General features: G+C 51.6%; 1 protein-coding gene across 1 annotated transcript in view; it reads right to left on the minus strand.

Annotated features, from left to right (window-relative positions):
* Window positions 1-18407, minus strand: part of fbl (fibrillarin rRNA 2'-O-methyltransferase) — a 33096-nt gene extending 14689 nt beyond the window's left edge. The window contains 4 exon segments of the mRNA XM_086002480.1: window positions 3558-3664; window positions 4285-4419; window positions 15449-15580; window positions 18266-18407. Coding sequence (XP_085858606.1) covers window positions 3558-3664; window positions 4285-4419; window positions 15449-15580; window positions 18266-18275 — 384 coding nt within the window. The 5' untranslated portion in view covers window positions 18276-18407.
* Window positions 18408-18879: the final 472 nt, after the last annotated feature.

Consider the following 18879-nt stretch of genomic DNA (forward strand, 5'->3'; position numbering starts at 1 on the left):
CACGATTGCTTACAGCAAGCTCGAGGAACAGCACCGCCTCTATCCACTGGGTGCCTAACAGCCGTAACATCGAGCTGAGTTACTTAGGCTTATATTCGCTAGAGTTCAGAAGAATGAGAGGGGATCTCATTGAAACTTATAAAATTCTAACAGGACTGGACAGACTAGATGCAAGAAGGATGTTCCTGATGATCGGGGAGTCCAGAACCAGGGGTCACAGTCTAAGGATAAGGGGTAAGCCATTTAGGACAGAGATGAGGAGGAATTTCTTCACCCAGAGTGTGGTGAACCTGTGGAATTCTCTACCACAGAAGGCAGTGGAGGCCAATTCATTAAATATATTCAAGAAGGAGTTGGATATATTTAAGGCTAAAGGGATCAAGGGATATGGGGAGAAAGCAGGGACAGGGTACTGAGTTTGGATGATCAGCCATGATCGCATTGAATGGCGGAGCAGGCTCGAGGGGCCGAATGGCCAACTCCTGCTCCTATCTTCTATGTTTTCTATTTTCTCATCAGAAATCAGGTGCTGGTAACTGGGGAGGGCTGGAAGAGGCTCGTGCAGAGCACGAAACACCAGCACAGACCACTTGGGCCGAATGGACTCCACGATGCGGCTGCTGGGAGCGGAGGAGGCGCGGGCTGGACCCCCCCCCCCCAACCCAATCGGTACACAGCCTGTGGGGGTGGTGGTCTGCACCCCTGGGCACTCCCCACCTTTCTTACAGAAATCATAGAAACTCGCAGCGCAGGAGGCCATTCGGCCCGCCGTGCCTGTGCCGGCTCCTGGAAAGAGCAGTCGTGCTTAGTTTCCCCCCCCCCCGGCTTTTTGCCCGTAACCAGTTCCTCATCCTCAAGTACCTGTCCGACTCCCTTTTAAAATTATTGATGGGAGTCTTTTCAGGTCGAGCGTTCCAGATCCCGACAACTGAGAAAATCTCTCCTCACCTCTAGATCTTTTTCCAATGATTTTGAATCCGTGACCTCTGGTTATTGACCCACTCACCAGAGGGAAAACACTCACTCTCTCTCTCTCTACTCTATCCAAACCTCCGGTCATCTGGTTTACTCACGATTGCGTGGCCACGCACAACTCCAACTCCATCATCAAGTTTGCTGATGACACTACCGTTGTAGGCCTGATCACAGATGGCGACGAGACAGGCTACAGGGAGGAGGTAAGAGCCCTAGCAGAATGGTGCAAGTACAACAACCTCTCCCTCAACATCAGCAAAACAAAGGAGATGATCGTGGATTACAGGAAGCGGCAGGGGGAGGGACACACCCCAATCTACATCGAAGGGGCTGAGGTGGAGAGGGTCAGCAGCTTCAAATTCCTGGGTGTATTCATTACGGAGGACTTAACGTGGTCCCATCACATCGACGTCGTAACCAAGAAGGCATGCCAACGCCTGTTCTTCCTCAGGAGACTGAAGAAATTCGGAATGGCCCCCCAGATTCTCACCAACCTCTACCGGTGCACCATCGAGAGTATCCTGTCCGACTGCATCACTACCTGGTATGGCAACTGCACCGCCACAGACCGCAAGGCTCTACAGATGGTGGTGAAAGCTGCACAACATACTATAGGAATTAAACTACCTGCTGTGCAGGATATCTACCCCGAGAGGTGCCGGGGGAAGGCCCCGAGAATCATCAAAGACACGAGCCACCCCAGCCACAACCTCTTCGCCCTGCTCCCGTCCGGCAAGAGATACCGAAGCATACGGTCTCGTACCAGCAGGTTTCGAAACAGCTTCTACCCCCAGGCCATAAGACTCATGAATAATTTATTATTTATTACTGTTTTTAATTATTACTGTATTCTATTAGTATTTTATCATTGCTATGCCATATTTATTCCAATGTTGGGAGGACTCGTAAAAAGCAACATTTCATTGTGCAGTACACACGCTTGCTGCATATATGACAAATAAAATTGAATTGAAACTAAACCTCTATTCGGTCACCCCATAACCATCTGTGCCAAGGAGAACCGTCCTTGCACCACATTCCCAGGCCACTGCAACCCTTTTCCAGATAATCCATGCTTGCTTCCCCCTCTGCTACTCCGCTGTAACCATTCACACCTCCTCTAGACCCATCTTTTGTTTCTTTACTTGTCCCATTACCGCCTCCTGCCTCACACCATCATCATCCTCCCTTTTGTCATTTAATCTCTTCTGCCCTCCACCCGCTCACAGACCTTCCCTTGGGCTGGCGTTTAAACAAAAAGGGAGATCGACAAGTTAAATGAATGGGCAAAACTGTGGCAAATTGATTTCAATGTCGGCAAATGTGAGGTCATCCACTTTGCACCTAAAAAAAGGTTAGAACAGGGTACAGGAAACTCTCTTAACCGGCACCTAAATAACCGGAAAAATTCAGGAGTAGGTTCAGGTAAGTTTTACCTCATATTAGTGGCAGTTCCTGGATCTGTGGCCGTGTAACTGGGGTTCCTGCACTTGCTGCTAAGCAACAGGGAAGCCTGGATTTGTTGCAGTGTACGGAGCCCTCGTACCTTTTAAACTATACCTCTCTGTAATCCGGACTTTTTGATAAACCGGCACCACGCCGGTGCCAGATAATAAAGAGTTTCTTGTACTTTCGAAATGATGAAAGGCCAAAAACAGTAGAGACTTAGGGGTTCAGGTATACAAATCATTAAAATGTCATGAACATGTACAGAAAATAATCAGAAAGGCGAATGGAATGCTGGCCTTGATATCGAGAGGACTGGAATACAAGGGGATAGAAGTTCTGCTGCAGCTGGACAAAGCCCTGGTTAGACCACACCTGGCGCACTGGGAGCAGTTCTGGGCACCACACCTTAGGAAGGATATACTGGAGGCAGGGCAGCGTAGGTTTACCAGAATGATACCCGGACTCCAAGGGTTATTATGAGATGAGATTACACAAACTAGGGTCATACTCCCTGGAATTTAGACGGTTAAGGGGCAATCTGATCGAAGTTTTGATATTAAGGGGAACTGATAGGGTAGATACAGCAAAACTATTTCCGCTGGTTGGGGAGTCTGGGACTAGGGGGCAGAGTCTAAAAGTTAAAGCCAGACCTTTCAGGAGTGAAGTTAGGAAACACTTCGACACACAAAGGGTGGTAGAAGTTTGGAACTCTCTTCCGCAAACCACAATCGATGCTTGGGCCAATTGTTAATTTTAAATTGGAGATTGATAGCTTTCTGTTAACCAAAGGCATTAAGGAATGTGGGCCAAAGGCGGGTGGATGGAGTTCGGTCGCAGATCAGCCATGATCTCATTGAATGGCGGAACAGGCTCGAGGGGCTGAATGGCCTCCTCCTGTTCCTATGTTCCCACCTCTAACTGCTTCTAGTTCTGACGAAAGGTCACGACATGAAACGTTAACTGTTTCTCTCTCTACAGATGTTGCCTGACCAGCTGAGCGTTTCTCAACATCTATTCTTATTAATTTCAGATTTCCAGAGTCCGCAGTATTTGGTATCTGCAATGTCTAGACCGCCAAGCTCCCCTCGTATCGCGCCAAGCTTGCTCAGCACCCTGCCGCCCAGACACGCAACAGTAATCTCACCTCCACACCGATCCTCTTCTCCCCCGTACACAGACTCCCCGGGAACCATGTTCTTAGTCACCAGCGCATCTTCCTTTCCGCGGCAGATGAACACGCCTGAGGAGAGGGCAGGAAGGATGATGAAAGGTCATTTAGTACTGCTCCTCTGACAGTGCGGCGCTCCCTCAGTACCGCCCCTCCGACAGTGCAGCGATCCCTCGGTACCACCCCTCCGACAGTGCGGCGCTCCCTCGGTACCACCCCCGCCGACAGTGCGGCGCTCCCTCGGTACCCCGCCCCTCCGACAGTGCGCGCTCCCTCGGTACCGCCCCTCCGACAGTGCGGCGCTCCCTCGGTACCACCCCTCCAACAGTGCGGCGCTCCCTCGGTACCACCCCTCCAACAGTGCGGCGCTCCCTCGGTACCGCCCCGCCGACAGTGCGGCAATCCCTCAGTACCGCCCCTCCGACAGTGCGGCGCTCCCTCAGTACTGCCCCTCCAACAGTGCGGCAATCCCTCAGTACCGCCCCTCCGACAGTGCGGCGCTCCCTCAGTACCGCCCCGCCGACAGTGCGGCAATCCCTCAGTACCGCCCCCTCCGACAGTGCGGCAATCCCTCAGTAACCGCCCCTCCGACAGTGCGGCGCTCCCTCAGTACCGCCCCTCCAACAGTGTGGCGCTCCCTCAGTACTGCCCCTCCGACAGTGCGGCGCTCCCTCAGTAACGATGCCACCCACCTTCATGCCTGTGCGGCTCCACCGTCACCCTGGCTCCGCCTCGGAAGCCGCCTCTTCCTCCTCCTCTCCCCCCACCTCGACCCCCTCCACGGAATCCTCCGCCACGTCCCCCGGGGGACCTGAAACTACCACCACCTGCCGAGAATGAGGTACAACAATCAGTGAATAAAATCTAAAAAACGTGTAGCACAGACAGAGAGCTCTGCCTGGCAACTGCACGGAAATTCAAATACACACACACACACAGCACATCCCACATTGGCTGATGTTCCTTACTACCGGCAGTCGTGAAACAAGACGCCGAGCTCCGAGAGGAGCAAAGAGTGACTCCGTTCCTCAGTAGTGTCAGCAGAGGGTAGCACCGTCGGCCAGGACTCCGGAAGAAATCCCTGCTCGTCTCCGAATACCCGAAACAAACAACAACTTGTTTTTATATAGCGCCTTTAACATAGGCGGCTGAAGGCACGGCCGCAAATGGTGGAGCGATGGAAATCGGGGGATGCGCAAGAGGCCGGAATTGGGAGGAGCGCAGAGATCTGGGAGAGTTGTAGGGGCTGAAGGAGGTTAGAGATAGGGAGGGTTGTAGGGGGCTGGAGGAGGTTAGAGAGATAGGGAGGGTTGTAGGGGCCTGGAGGAGGTTACAGAGATAGGGAGGGTTGTAGGGGGCTGGAGGTTACAGAGATAGGGAGGGTTGTAGGGGGCTGGAGGAGGTTACAGAGATAGGGAGGGTTGTCGGGGCTGGAGGAGGTTACAGAGATAGGGAGGGTTGTAGGGGCTGGAGGAGGTTACAGAGATAGGGAGGGTTGTAGGGGCTGGAGGAGGTTACAGAGATAGGGAGGGTTGTAGGGGCTGGAAGAGGTTACAGAGATAGGGAGGGTTGTCGGGGCTGGAGGAGGTTACAGAGATAGGGAGGGTTGTAGGGGCTGGAAGAGGTTACAGAGATAGGGAGGGGTTGTAGGGGCTGGAGGAGGTTAGAGAGATAGGGAGGGTTGTAGGGGCCTGGAGGAGGTTACAGAGATAGGGAGGGTTGTAGGGGGCTGGAGGTTACAGAGATAGGGAGGGTTGTCGGGGCTGAGGAGGTTACAGAGATAGGAGGGTTGTAGGGGCTGGAGGAGGTTACAGAGATAGGGAGGGTTGTAGGGGCTGGAAGAGGTTACAGAGATAGGGAGGGTTGTCGGGGCTGGAGGAGGTTACAGAGATAGGGAGGGTTGTAGGGGGCTGGAGGAGGTTACAGAGATAGGGAGGGTTGTAGGGGGCGGAGGAGGTTACAGAGATAGGGAGGGTTGTCAGGGCTGGAGGAGGTTACAGAGATAGGGAGGGTTGTAGGGGCTGGAGGAGGTTACAGAGATAGGGAGGGTTGTAGGGGCTGGAGGAGGTTACAGAGATAGGGGAGGGTTGTAGGGGCTGGAAGAGGTTAGAGAGATAGGGAGGGTTGTAGGGGCTGGAGGAGGTTACAGAGATAGGGAGGGTTGTCAGGGCTGGAGGAGGTTACAGAGATAGGGAGGGTTGTAGGGGCTGGAGGAGGTTACAGAGATAGGGAGGGTTGTAGGGGCTGGAGGAGGTTACAGAGATAGGGAGGGTTGTAGGGGCTGGAAGAGGTTAGAGAGATAGGGAGGGTTGTCGGGGCTGGAAGAGGTTAGAGATAGGGAGGGAGGGCGAGGAGGCCATGGAGGGATTTGAACACGAGGATGAGAGTTTTGAAATCGAGGCGTTGCTCGACGGGGAGCCAATGTAGGTCAGCATGCAACAGGGCCGGCGGGGGGGGGGGGGGCGGATGATGGGTGAACGGGACTCAGAGTTCGGACAGGTGGCTGCCGAGTTTGGGATGAGCTGAAGTATACGGAGGGTGAAAGATGTCAGGCCGGCTAGAAGAACGTTGAATAGTCGAGTCCGGAGGTAACAAAAGCATGGACGAGGGTTTCAGAAACCTCAATGTCAAACTAGACTGGGAGCTTCAAATCCTGGAATGGGGCCTTGAACCCGCGACCTTCTGACTCGCACCAACTGAACCCAGGTGCGATCATAATACGATCGGAGCGATCATAATATGATCGAATTCTTCATTAAGATGGAGAATGAAGTAGTTGACTCAGAGACTAGGGTCCTCAATTTAAATAAAGGAAACTACGATGGTCTGAGGAGAGAGAGTTGGGTAGGATTGATTGGGGAATGGCACTCAAAGGGTTGACGGTGGATAGGCAATGGCAAACATTCAAAGATCGCATGGATGAACTACAGAATTTGTTTATCCCAGTTTGGCATAAAAATAAATTAAAAAAAAGGTGACTCAACCGTGGCTAACAAGGGAAATTAGGGATAACATAAGATCCAAAGAGAGGACATATAAATTGGCCAAAAAAAGCAGCAAACTTGAGGATTGGGAGCAGTTTGGGATTCAGCAAAGGAGGACGAAGGGATTAATTAAGAAAGGGAAAATAGATTATGAAAGCAAGCTGCCAGGGAACATAAAAACTGACTGTAAAAGCTTTTATAGATATGCGAAGAGAAAAAGATTGGTGAAGTCAAGCGTAGGTCCCTTACAGTCAGAATCAGGGGAATTTATAATGGGGAACAAAGAAATGGCAGACCAATTAAATACATATTTTGGTTCTGTCTTCACAAAGGAGGACACAAATAACCTCCCAGAGATGTCAGGGAACATAGGGTCTGATGAAAGGGTGGAACTGAAAGAAATCAGTATTTGTAAGGAAATGGTGTTGAGGAAGTTGACTGGATTGAAGGCCGATAAATCCCCAGGGCCTGATAATCTACATCCTAGGGTACTTAAGGAAGTGGCCCTAGAGATAGTAGATGCATTGTTGGTCATCTTCCAGAACTCGATAGACTCTGGAACAGTACCCATGGATTGGAGGGTAGCTAATGTTACCCCACTATTCAAAAAAGGTGGTAGAGGGAAAACAGGGAATTATAGACCGGTAAGCCTGACATCGGTAGTGGGGAAAATGCTAGAGTCCATTATAAAAGATGTAATAGCAGAGCAATTGGAAAGCAGTGACAGGATCGGACAAAGTCAACATGGATTTACAAAAGGTAAATTGTGCTTCACTAAGCTACTGGAATTTTTTGAGTAACTGGTAAACTAGATAAGGGAGAAACAGTGGAGGTGGTGTATTGGGACTTTCAGGAGGCTTTCGATAAGGTCCCGCATAAGAGATTAGCGTGCAAAATTAAGGCACATGGGATTGGGGGCAAGGTATTGACTTGGATAGAGAACTGGTTGGCGGGCAGAAAGCAAAGAGTTGGAATAAACGGGTCGTTTTCCGAGTGGCAGGCAGTGACTAGTGGGGTACCGCAACGATCGGTCCTAGGACCCCAGCTGTTCACAATATATATTAATGACCTGGACGAGGGAATTGGATGCAATATCTCCAAATTTGCAGACAACGTAAAGCTGGGTGGGAGGGTATGCTGTGAGGAGGATGTCGTGAAACTCCAGTACAATTTGGACAGGTTGGGTGATCGTGCATTTGCCATTTTTCTGCCCAATAAACATAGAAGATAGGAGCAGGAGTAGGCCATTCGGCCCTTCGAGCCTGCTCCGCCATTCAACGAGATCATGGCTGATCATCCAAACCCTAGCACCCGGTCCCTACACCGACAGCCATCCCACCCAAGCCCTATCCCCGTAACCCCACGTATTTAATCCCCCCTAACACAAAGTGTCAATTTTTATCATGGCCAATCAACCTAACCCGCACATCTTTGGACTGTGGGAGGAAACCGGAGCACCCGGAGGAAACCCACGCAAACACGGGGAGAATGTGCAAACTCCACACAGACAGTCACCCGAGGCCGGATTTGAACCCGGGTCCCTGGCTAAATGTGAGATTATCCACTTTGGTGGCAAAAACAGGAAGGCAGATTATTATTTGAATGGCAATAGATTGGGAGAAGGGGGAGTGCAACGAGACCTGGGTGTCCTTGTGCACCAGTCGCTGAAGGTAAGCATGCAGGTGCAGCAGGCGGTTAAGAAGGCAAATGGTATGTTGGCCTTCGTAGCGAGAGGGTTCGAGTACAAGAACAAGGATGTCTTGCTACAGTTGTACAGGGCCTTGGTGAGACCACATCTTGAGTAGTGTGTGCAGTTTTGGTCGCCTTATCTGAGGAAGGACGTTCTTGCCGTGGAAGGAGTGCAGCGAAGATTCACCAGGCTGATACCTGGGATGGCAGGAATGAAATATGAGGAGAGATTGGGCTTATACTCACTGGAGTTTAGAAGATTGAGGGGATCTCATCGAAACCTATAAAATTCTGTCAGGCCTGGACAGACTAGATGCAGGAAGGATGTTTCTGATGGCCGGGGAGTCCAGAACCAGGGGTCATAGTCTAAGGATAAGGGGTAAGCCATTTAGGACTGAAATGAGGAGGAATTTCTTCACCCAGAGAGTGGTGAACCTGTGGAATTCTCTACCACAGAAGGCGGTGGAGGCCAGTTCATTAAATATATTCAAGAAAGAGTTGGATATATTTCTGAAGGCTAAAGGGATCAAGGGATATGGGGAGAAGGCAGGGACAGGGTACTGAGTTTGGATGATCCACTATGATCTCGTTGAATGGCGGAGCAGGCTCGAGGGGCCGAATGGCCTACTCCTGCTCCAATCTTCTATGTTTCTACGTGTGGAGAATGGGGCAGGATTGGGGGGGGGGGGGGGGGGGGAGGAGGAGGCTATTCCTATTTAAATATCACATGGCGACGCCAATCCTGACTCAACCGTATGGCAGACAATGTGAATAATGACTCGGCAAAAAGACGTTAGCCAACACAGGCCGAGGGCTCAAACGCTGCTCCCAGTCACGAAACGACGAGATTAACTCCTGCAATTTGGAACGCCATACGGGAAGGACTGCTGCGATTACGAGCTCAAGCCCCACATCCCGCAGCCGTACAGACGGTCCCGTGCTCCGCTCGACCTAACTGCGGAGGGAAATGCAACTCTTCTGCCTATAGTTTTTTTAAAAATTCGTTCATGGGATCTGGGCATCGCTAGCATTTATTGCCCATCCCTAATTGCCCTCGAAGGTGGTGGTGAGCCGCCTTCTTGAACCGCTGCAGTCCGTGTGGTGAAGGTGCTCCCAGTGTTGTTAGGGAGGGAGTTCCAGCGAAGGGCAGTAGAGGGAGCGCCGCCCTGTCAGAGAGGCAGTACTGAGGGAGCACCGCCCTGTCGGAGGGGCAGTACTGAGGGAGCGCCGCACTGTCGGCGGGGCAGTACTGAGGGAGCGCCGCCCTGTCAGAGGGGCAGTACTGAGGGAGCGCCGCCCTGTTGGAGGGGCAGTACTGAGGAAGCACCGCACTGTCGGAGGGGCAGTACTGAGGGAGCGCCGCCCTGTCAGAGGGGCAGTACTGAGGGAGCGCCGCCCTGTCGGAGGAGCAGTACTGAGGGAGCGCCGCCCTGTCGGAGGGGCAGTACTTAGGGAGCACCGCCCTGTCGGAGGGGCAGTACTGAGGGAGCGCCGCCCTGTCGGAGGGGCAGTACTGAGGGAGCGCCGCACTGTCGGAGGGACAGTACTGAGGGAGCGCCGCACTGTCGGAGGGGCAGTACTGAGGGAGCGCCGCCCTGTCGGAGGAGCAGTACTGAGGGAGCACCGCCCTGTCGGAGGGGCAGTACTGAGGGAGCGCCGCCCTGTCGGAGGGGCGGTACTGAGGGAGCCCCGCCCTGTCGGAGGGGCCGTCTTTCAGATAAGGCATTAAACCAAGGCCCCGTCTGCCCTCAGGTGGATGTAAAAGATCCCCAGCCACTATTGGAAGAAGAGCAGGGGGGGGGGGGGGGGGGGGTTCTCCCCGGTGTCCTGGGGCCAATATTTATCCCTCAACCAACATCACTAAAAACAGATGATCCGGGTCATTTATCACAGAGCTGTTTGTGGGAGCTTGCTGTGTGCAAATTGGCTGCCGCATTTCCTACATTAGAACAGTGACCACACTTCAAAAAGTGCTTTGGGACATCCGGAGGTCGTAGAATGCGCTGTGGAGGTGCAAGGTCTTTATTCCTTTTACAGGAAACTTTGTTATCCGGCACGGACGGGACCGACGCGGTGCCGGTTCATCAACAATTCCCGATAACCGAACGCTATAGTAAAAGATATGGAGCTCAGAGCTCCGGATGAGCACTTGAAATGCCATTGCATACAAGGCTATGGACCAAATGCTGGAAAATGGGATTAGACTGGACAGGGATGGATGGGCGGCGCAGACACGATGGGCCGAAGGGCCTCTTTCTGTGCTGTAAAACTCTATGACTCTAAACTCTATGACTCTAAACCCTGTTGCTTAGCAACAGCTTCAGAACAATGGGCACAAATTGCAAGCGTCTCTGTAGCTTAGCAACAGCTGCAGCTACACCCTTGCACAGCAACAAATGGAGTAAAAAAAAGTAATAAAAAAGTTACCTGAACCTACTCCTGAATTTTGCCGGTTAACCGACATTTCTGGTTATTTAGGGGCCAGTTAATCGAAAGTTTCCTGTACTATAATGCAGAAGTGCCGAGTAGATGATCCATATCGGCCTCCTCCAGAGGTCCCCATCATCACAGAAGCCAGTCTTCAGCCAATTCGATTCACTCCACGTGATATCAAGAAACGGCTGAGCGCGCTGGATACAGCAAAGGCTATGGGTCCCGACAACATCCCAGCTATCGTGCTGAAGACTTGTGTTCCAGAACTAGCCGCACCTCTAGCCAAGCTGTTCCAGTACAGCTACAACACTGGCATCTATCCGACAATGTGGAAAACTGCCCAGGTATGTCCTGTCCACTAAAAGCAGGACAAATCCAACGCAGCCAATTACCACCCCATCAGTCTACTCTCAATCATCATCAGCAAAGTGATGGAAGGTGTCGTCGACAGTGCTATCAAGCAGCACTTACTCGCCAATAACCTGCTCACTGATGCCCAGTTTGGGTTCCGCCTAGACCACTTGGCTCCCGACCTCATTACAGCCTTGGTCCAAACATGGACAAAGGAGCTGAATTCCAGAGGTGAGGTGAGTGACTGCCCTTGACATCAAGGCAGCATTTGACCGAGTCTGGCATCAAGAAGCCCTAGTAAAACTGAAGTCATTGGGAATCAGGGGAAAAACGCTCCACTGGCTGGAGTCATACCTAACACAAAGGAAGATGGTTGCAGGTCAATCATCACAGCCCCAGGACATCACTGCAGGAGTTCCTCAGGGCAGTGTCCTTGGCCCAACCATCTTCAGCTGCTTCATCAATGACCTTCATAAGGTCAGAAGTGGGGATGTTCACTGATGACTGCAGTGTTCAGCACCATTTGCAACTCCTCAGATAATGAAGCAGTCCGTGCCCGCATGCAACAAGACCTGAACGACATTCAGGCTTGGGCTGATAAGGGGCAGGTAACATTCGCGCCACACAAGTGCCAGGCAATGACTATCTCCAAGCGAGAGTCTAAACACCGCCCCTTGACATTCAACAGCATTACCATCACCGAATCCCCCACCATCAACATCCTGGGGGGTCACCATTGACCAGAAACTTAACTGGACCAGCCACGTAAATACTGTGGCTACAAGAGCAGGTCAGAGGCTGGGTATTCTGCGGCGAGTGTCTCACCTCCTGACTCCCAAAGCCTTTCCACCATCTACAAGGCACAAGTGTGATGGAATACTCTCCACTTGCCTGGATGAGTGCAGCTCCAACAAGAAGCTCGACACCAGCCAGGACAAAGCAGCCCGCTTGATTGGCACCCCATCCACCACCTTAAACATTCACTCCCTCCACCACCGGCGTACCGTGGCTGCAGTGTGTACCATCTACAAGATGCTCTGCAGCGACTCGCCAAGGCTTCTTGGGCAGCACCTCCCTAACCCGCGACCTCTTCCACCTAGAAGGACAAGGGCAGCAGGCGCGTGGGAACACCACCATAGAATCGTAGAAAGTTACAGCACGGAAGGAGGCCATTTTGGCCCATCGTGTCCGCGCCGGCCGACAAAGAGCTATCCAGCCTAATCCCACTTCCCAGCTCTTGGTCTGTAGCCCTGCAGGTTACAGCATCCCAAGTGCACATCCAAGTACTTTTTAAAATGTGGTTAGGGTTCCTGCCTCTACCACCCTTTCAGGCAGCGAGTTCCAGACCCCCACAACCCTCTGGGTGAAGACATTTCCCCTCAAATCCCCTCTAAACCTTCCACCAGTTACTTTAAATTTTTGACCCCTCTGCTAAGGGAAATAGGTCCTTTCTATCTACTTTATCTATGCCCCTCATAATTTTATATACCTCAATAAGGTCTCCCCTCAGCCTCCTCTGTTCCAAGGAAAACAGACCCAGCCTATCCAGTCTTTCCTCATAGCTAAGATTCTCCACTCCCGGCAACATCCTTGTAAATCTCCTCTGTACCCTCTCTAGTGCAATCACATCTTTCCTGTAATGTGGTGACCAGAACTGCACGCAGTACTCTAGCTGAGGCCTAACTAGTGTTTTATACAGTTGAAGCATAACCCCCTGCTCTTGTATTCTATGCCACGGCTAATAAAGGCAAGCATTCCGTATGTCTTCTTAACCACTTTATCTACCTGGCCTGCTACCTTCAGGGATCTGTGGACATGCACTCCAAGGTCCCTTTGTTCCTCTACACTACTCAGTGTCCTACCATTTAATGTGTATTCCCTTTCCTTGTTAGCCCACCCCAAATGCATTACCTCACACTTCTCCGGACTGAATTCCATTTGCCACTGTTCTGCCCACCTGACCAATTTATTGATATCTTCCTGCAGTCTACAGCTTCCTTCTTCAGTATCAACCACAGCCAATTTTAGTATCATCTGCAAACTTCTTAACCATAACCCCTATATTCAAGTCTAGACCATTGATATATACCACAAAAAGCAAGGGACCCAGTACTGAGCCCTGCGGAACCCCACTGGAAACAGCCTTCCAGTCACAAAAACACCCATCAACCATTACCCTCTGCTTCCTGTCTCTGAGCCAGTTTTGAATCAAACTTGACACTTTGCCCTGGATCCCATGGGCTTTTAACTTCGTGACCAGTCTGCCATGTGGAACCTTATCAAAAGCCTTGCTAAAGTCCATATACACTACATCAAACGCACTACCCTCATCTACCCTCCTTGTTACCTCCTCAAAGTTCAATCAAATTTGTCAGACACGACCTTCCCTTAACAAATCCGTGCTGACTATCCTCGATTAATCTGTGTCTTTCTAAAGAAAGATTTATCCTGTCCTACAGAATTTTTTCCAATAATTTTCCCACCACCAAGGTTAGGCTGACTGGCCTGTAATTACTCGGTCTATCCTTTTCTCCCTTTTTAAACAAGGGTACCACATTAGCAGTCCTCCGGCACCACACCTGAAGCCAGAGAGGATTGGAAAATGATGGTCAGAGCCTCTGCCATTTCCTCTTCTCCTTCGCTTAACAGCCTGGGATACATTTCATCCGGGCCTGGGGATTTATCCACTTTTAAAGCTGCTAAACCCCTTAATACTTCCTCTCTCTCTCTGTTTATTTCACACTCCTCCCTGATAGCAATGTCTGCTTCGCCCCTCTCCTTTGTGAAAACAGACGCAAAGTATTCATTAAGAACCTACTGACGTCTCCTGCCTCCACACACAGATTACCCTCATGATCTCCAATAGGCCCTACCCTTTCTTTAGTTATCCTCTTAATATATTTATAAAACATCTTTGGGTTTTCCTTGATTTTTATTTGCCAAGAATTTTCATGCTGTCTCTTTGCTTTCCTAATACAGGAAACTTTGGTTTATCCGGAGGTTGTATGTCCGGAAACCTCGATCTAACGGCAGAAATCAGCAGCCGTTTTGGTTCGGTTTTTTTTCTTCTAGCATTTTTTTAAAAATAAAAACAGTCAGGCTCTGGAAAGCATCTCTGTAGCTTAGCAACAGCTTCAGAGACGCTTCCAAGGTACGGGCCGAGTGTTTACAAGCTGTTGCTAAGCAACAGTGTTTGTTGTCAGATACAGAGATGAAAACCTCCGTATCCTTCAACATTAGCGCTGGTCTATCCGGAAGTTTTGATATACGGGACCGAGCAGCTGCTGCCGATCTATCACAAAAAGTTTCCTGTATCCTTTTTAATTGCACCCCTGCACTCCTCTAAAGATTCTGGAGTATTTAGCCCTCGGTATCTGTCATACACCTCCCTTTTTCCCCCCCCCCACCCCCTTTATCCTACCCTGTATGTCCCATGACATCCAAGGGGCTCTAGATTTGTTTGTCCCACTTTTTTTTCTTTTAAAGGCACATATTTGGTCTGAACCCTCTGAATCTCCTCCTTGAATGCCTCCCACTGCTCTGGCACCGATTTACCTTCAAGTAGCTGTTTCTAGTCCACTATGGCTAAATCCCCTCTGAACTTAGCAAAATTTGCTTCCCCCCCCCCCAAAAAATTTAGAATTTTTATTCCTGGTTTATCCTTGTCCTTTTCCATAACTACTGTAAATCTAACTGAATTATGGTCACTAGCACCAAAATGCTCCCCCACTGATACACCTACCTGCCCAGCTGCATTCCCTAAAACTAAGTCCAAAACCACCCCCTCCCTTGTTGGGCTTGCTATATACTGGCTAAAAAAAGTTCTCCTGGATGCATTTTAGGAATTCCACACCCTCTATACACCTCACTAATTTTATCCCAGTTAATACTGGGATAGTTGAAATCCACAACTATTACTGCCCTATAGTTTTTGCACTGCTCACCACCTCCAAGCCACACACCATCCTGACTTGGAAGTATATCACCGTTCCTTCATAGTCGCTGGACAGTGCGGCACTCCCTCAGTACTGCCCCCTCCGACAGGGCAGCGCTCCCTCAGTACTGCCCCCTCCGACAGGGCGGCGCTCCCTCAGTACTGCCCCTCCGACAGGGCGGCGCTCCCTCAGTGCGAGAAAGGGTGGTGGAAGCAGATTAAATAGTAACTTTCAAAAGGGGGAACTGAATAAATAGTTGAAGGGAAAAGATTTGCAGAACTACGGGGGACGAGCAAGGGGGAGTGGCACTGATTGGAGAGCTCTTGCAAAGAGCCGGCACAGGCACGATGGGCCGAACAGCCTCATTCTGTGCCGTATCATATAAGTCTCTGGAGCGGGACCCGAACCCTCGACTTGATGCAAAAAGTGCTAAACCCACCGAGCCACAGCTGGACAGCACGTACCTCGTCCTCCTCGGAATCCTCCTCGCCCTCCACGGTCACTGAAGCCTCCTCGCCCGAATCCTCCTCGCCCTCCGAAACCTCCTCGTCCCCCGCGGTCCCCGAAACCGCCCCTTCCACCACGCGGAGTGAATCCTTCAAAGCAAAAAAGAGCGAGGGCGATAAGAAACATCCCAAAACTGTGGGGCAACACCACGGAGCCCGCACGCAACTGCTGATGCTGCTCATACGGAGGAAGAAGTTAAACCGAGGTCCTGCCTGCCCTCTCGGGGGGACGTAAAAGATCCCATGGCCACTATTGGAAGAGCAAGGAGTTCTCCCCAGTGTCCTGGGTCCAATTTTTATCCGTCAAGCAACATCACTAAAAACAGACGATGATCTGGTTAATATCACAACGCTGTTTGTGGCAACTTGCTGTGCACGGGTTAGATACAGAGTAAAGCTCCCTCTACACTGTCCCATCAAACACCCCCAGGGCAGGTACAGCACGGGGTTAGATACAGAGTAAAGCTCCCTCTACACTGTCCCAGCAAACACTCCCAGGGCAGGTACAGCACGGGTTAGATACAGAGTAAAGCTCCCTCTACACTGTCCCATCAAACACTCCCAGGGCAGGTACAGCACGGGTTAGATACAGAGTAAAGCTCCCTCTACACTGCCCCATCAAACACTCCCAGGGCAGGTACAGCACGGGTTAGATACAGAGTAAAGCTCCCTCTACACTGTCCCATCAAACACTCCCAGGGCAGGTACAGCACGGGTCAGATACAGAGTAAAGCTCCCTCTACACTGTCCCATCAAACACTCCCAGGGCAGGTACAGCACAGGTCAGATACAGAGTAAAGCTCCCTCTACACTGTCCCATCAAACACTCCCAGGGCAGGTACAGGGGGTTAGATACAGAGTAAAGCTCCCTCTACACTGTCCCATCAAACACTCCCAGGGCAGGTACAGCATGGGTTAGATACAGAGTAAAGCTCCCTCGACACTGTCCCATCAAACACTCCCAGGGCAGGTACAGCACGGGGTTAGATACAGAGTAAATCCCCCTCTACACTGTCCCATCAAACACTCCCAGGGCAGGTACAGCACGGGTTAGATACAGAGTAAAGCTCCCTCTACACTGTCCCATCAAACACTCCCAGGGCAGGTACAGCACGGGTTAGATACAGAGTAAAGCTCCCTCTACACTGTCCCATCAAACACTCCCAGGGCAGGTACAGCACGGGTTAGATACAGAGTAAAGCTCCCTCTACACTGCCCCATCAAACACTCCCAGGGCAGGTACAGCACGGGTTAGATACAGAGTAAAGCTCCCTCTACACTGTCCCATCAAACACTCCCAGGGCAGGTACAGCACGGGTTAGATACAGAGTAAAGCTCCCTCTACACTGCCCCATCAAACACTCCCAGGGCAGGTACAGCACGGGGTTAGATACAGAGTAAAGCTCCCTCTACACTGTCCCCATCAAACACTCCCAGGGCAGGTACAGCACGGGTTAGATACAGAGTAAAGCTCCCTCTACACTGTCCCATCAGACACTCCCAGGGCAGGTACAGCACGGGGTTAGATACAGAGTAAAGCTCCCTCTACACTGTCCCATCAAACACTCCCAGGGCAGGTACAGGGGGTTAGATACAGAGTAAAGCTCCCTCTACACTGTCCCATCAAACACTCCCAGGGCAGGTACAGCATGGGTTAGATACAGAGTAAAGCTCCCTCGACACTGTCCCATCAAACACTCCCAGGGCAGGTACAGCACGGGGTTAGATACAGAGTAAATCCCCCTCTACACTGTCCCATCAAACACTCCCAGGGCAGGTACAGCACGGGTTAGATACAGAGTAAAGCTCCCTCTACACTGTCCCATCAAACACTCCCAGGGCAGGTACAGCACGGGTTAGATACAGAGTAAAGCTCCCTCTACACTGTCCCATCAAACACTCCCAGGGCAGGTACAGCACGGGTTAGATACAGAGTAAAGCTCCCTCTACACTGTCCCATCAAACACTCCCAGGGCAGGTACAGCACGGGTTAGATACAGAGTAAAGCTCCCTCTACACTGTCGCATCAAACACTCCCAGGGCAGGTACAGCACGGGTTAGATACAGAGTAAAGCTCCCTCTACACTGTCCCATCAAACACTCCCAGAGCAGGTACAGCACGGGTTAGATACAGAGTAAAGCTCCCTCTACACTGTCCCATCAAACACTCCCAGGGCAGGTACAGCACGGGTTAGATACAGAGTAAAGCTCCCTCTACACTGTCCCATCAAACACTCCCGGCGCAGGTACCGCACGGGTTAGATACAGAGTAAAGCTCCCTCTACACTGTCCCATCAAACACTCCCAGGGCAGGTACAGCACGGGTTAGATACAGAGTAAAGCTCCCTCTACACTGTCCCATCAAACACTCCCAGGGCAGGTACAGCACTGGTTAGATACAGAGTAAAGCTCCCTCTACACTGTCCCATCAAACACTCCCAGGGCAGGTACAGCACTGGTTAGATACAGAGTAAAGCTCCCTCTACACTGCCCCATCAAACACTCCCAGGGCAGGTACAGCACGGGTTAGATACAGAGTAAAGCTCCCTCTACACTGTCCCATCAAACACTCCCAGGGCAGGTACAGCACAGGGTTAGATACAGAGTAAAGCTCCCTCTACACTGTCCCATCAAACACTCCCAGGGCAGGTACAGCACGGGGTTAGATACAGAGTAAAGCTCCCTCTACACTGTCCCATCAAACACTCCCAGGGCAGGTACAGCCCGGGTTAGATACAGAGTAAAGCTCTCTTTCTCTCTCTGCGTGTCTCTCACCCGGCCTCATTGCTGCTACTCGAGCCTGAGGCTTCTACTCCTCTCCAGGCCGCTCCCCGTTGCTGAATGAGAGGTTAGTGACCGGCACACGAGGCTTTATACTCAAGGCCCAAGCACCGGGCCCTCCACACACACCGCCACCCCAGGACAGGGGGTGGAACTGCACCCTACCAAGACACCGCCCCCCAGGACAGGAGGAGGAACTGCAACCTCTCCACCTACACCGCCCCGCCCAGGACAGGAGGAGGAACTGCACCTTCCACACGCACACCGCCCCCCAGGACAGGAGGAGGAACTGCAGCCTCTCCACACACTGCCACCCCAGGACAGGAGGAGGAACTGCACCCTCTCCATACACACCGCCGCCCCAAGGACAGGAGGAGGAACTGCACCCTCTTCCAACACACCGCCCGCCCAGGACAGGAGGAGGAACTGCAGCCTCCCACCCACACCGTCGCCCCAGGACAGGAGGAGGAACTGCACCCTCTCCACATACACCGCCACACCAGGACAGGAGGAGGAACTGCAACCTCCCGACACACACTGCCCCCTCAGGACAGAAGGAGGAACTGCACCCTCCACATACACCGCCCCCCCAGAACAGGAGGAGGAAC

This window comes from Somniosus microcephalus, chromosome 12 (genome assembly GCF_052327205.1).
Source record: "Somniosus microcephalus isolate GS21.2 chromosome 12, FLI_Smic_1.0, whole genome shotgun sequence".
Classification (NCBI taxonomy): Eukaryota; Metazoa; Chordata; class Chondrichthyes; order Squaliformes; family Somniosidae; genus Somniosus; species Somniosus microcephalus.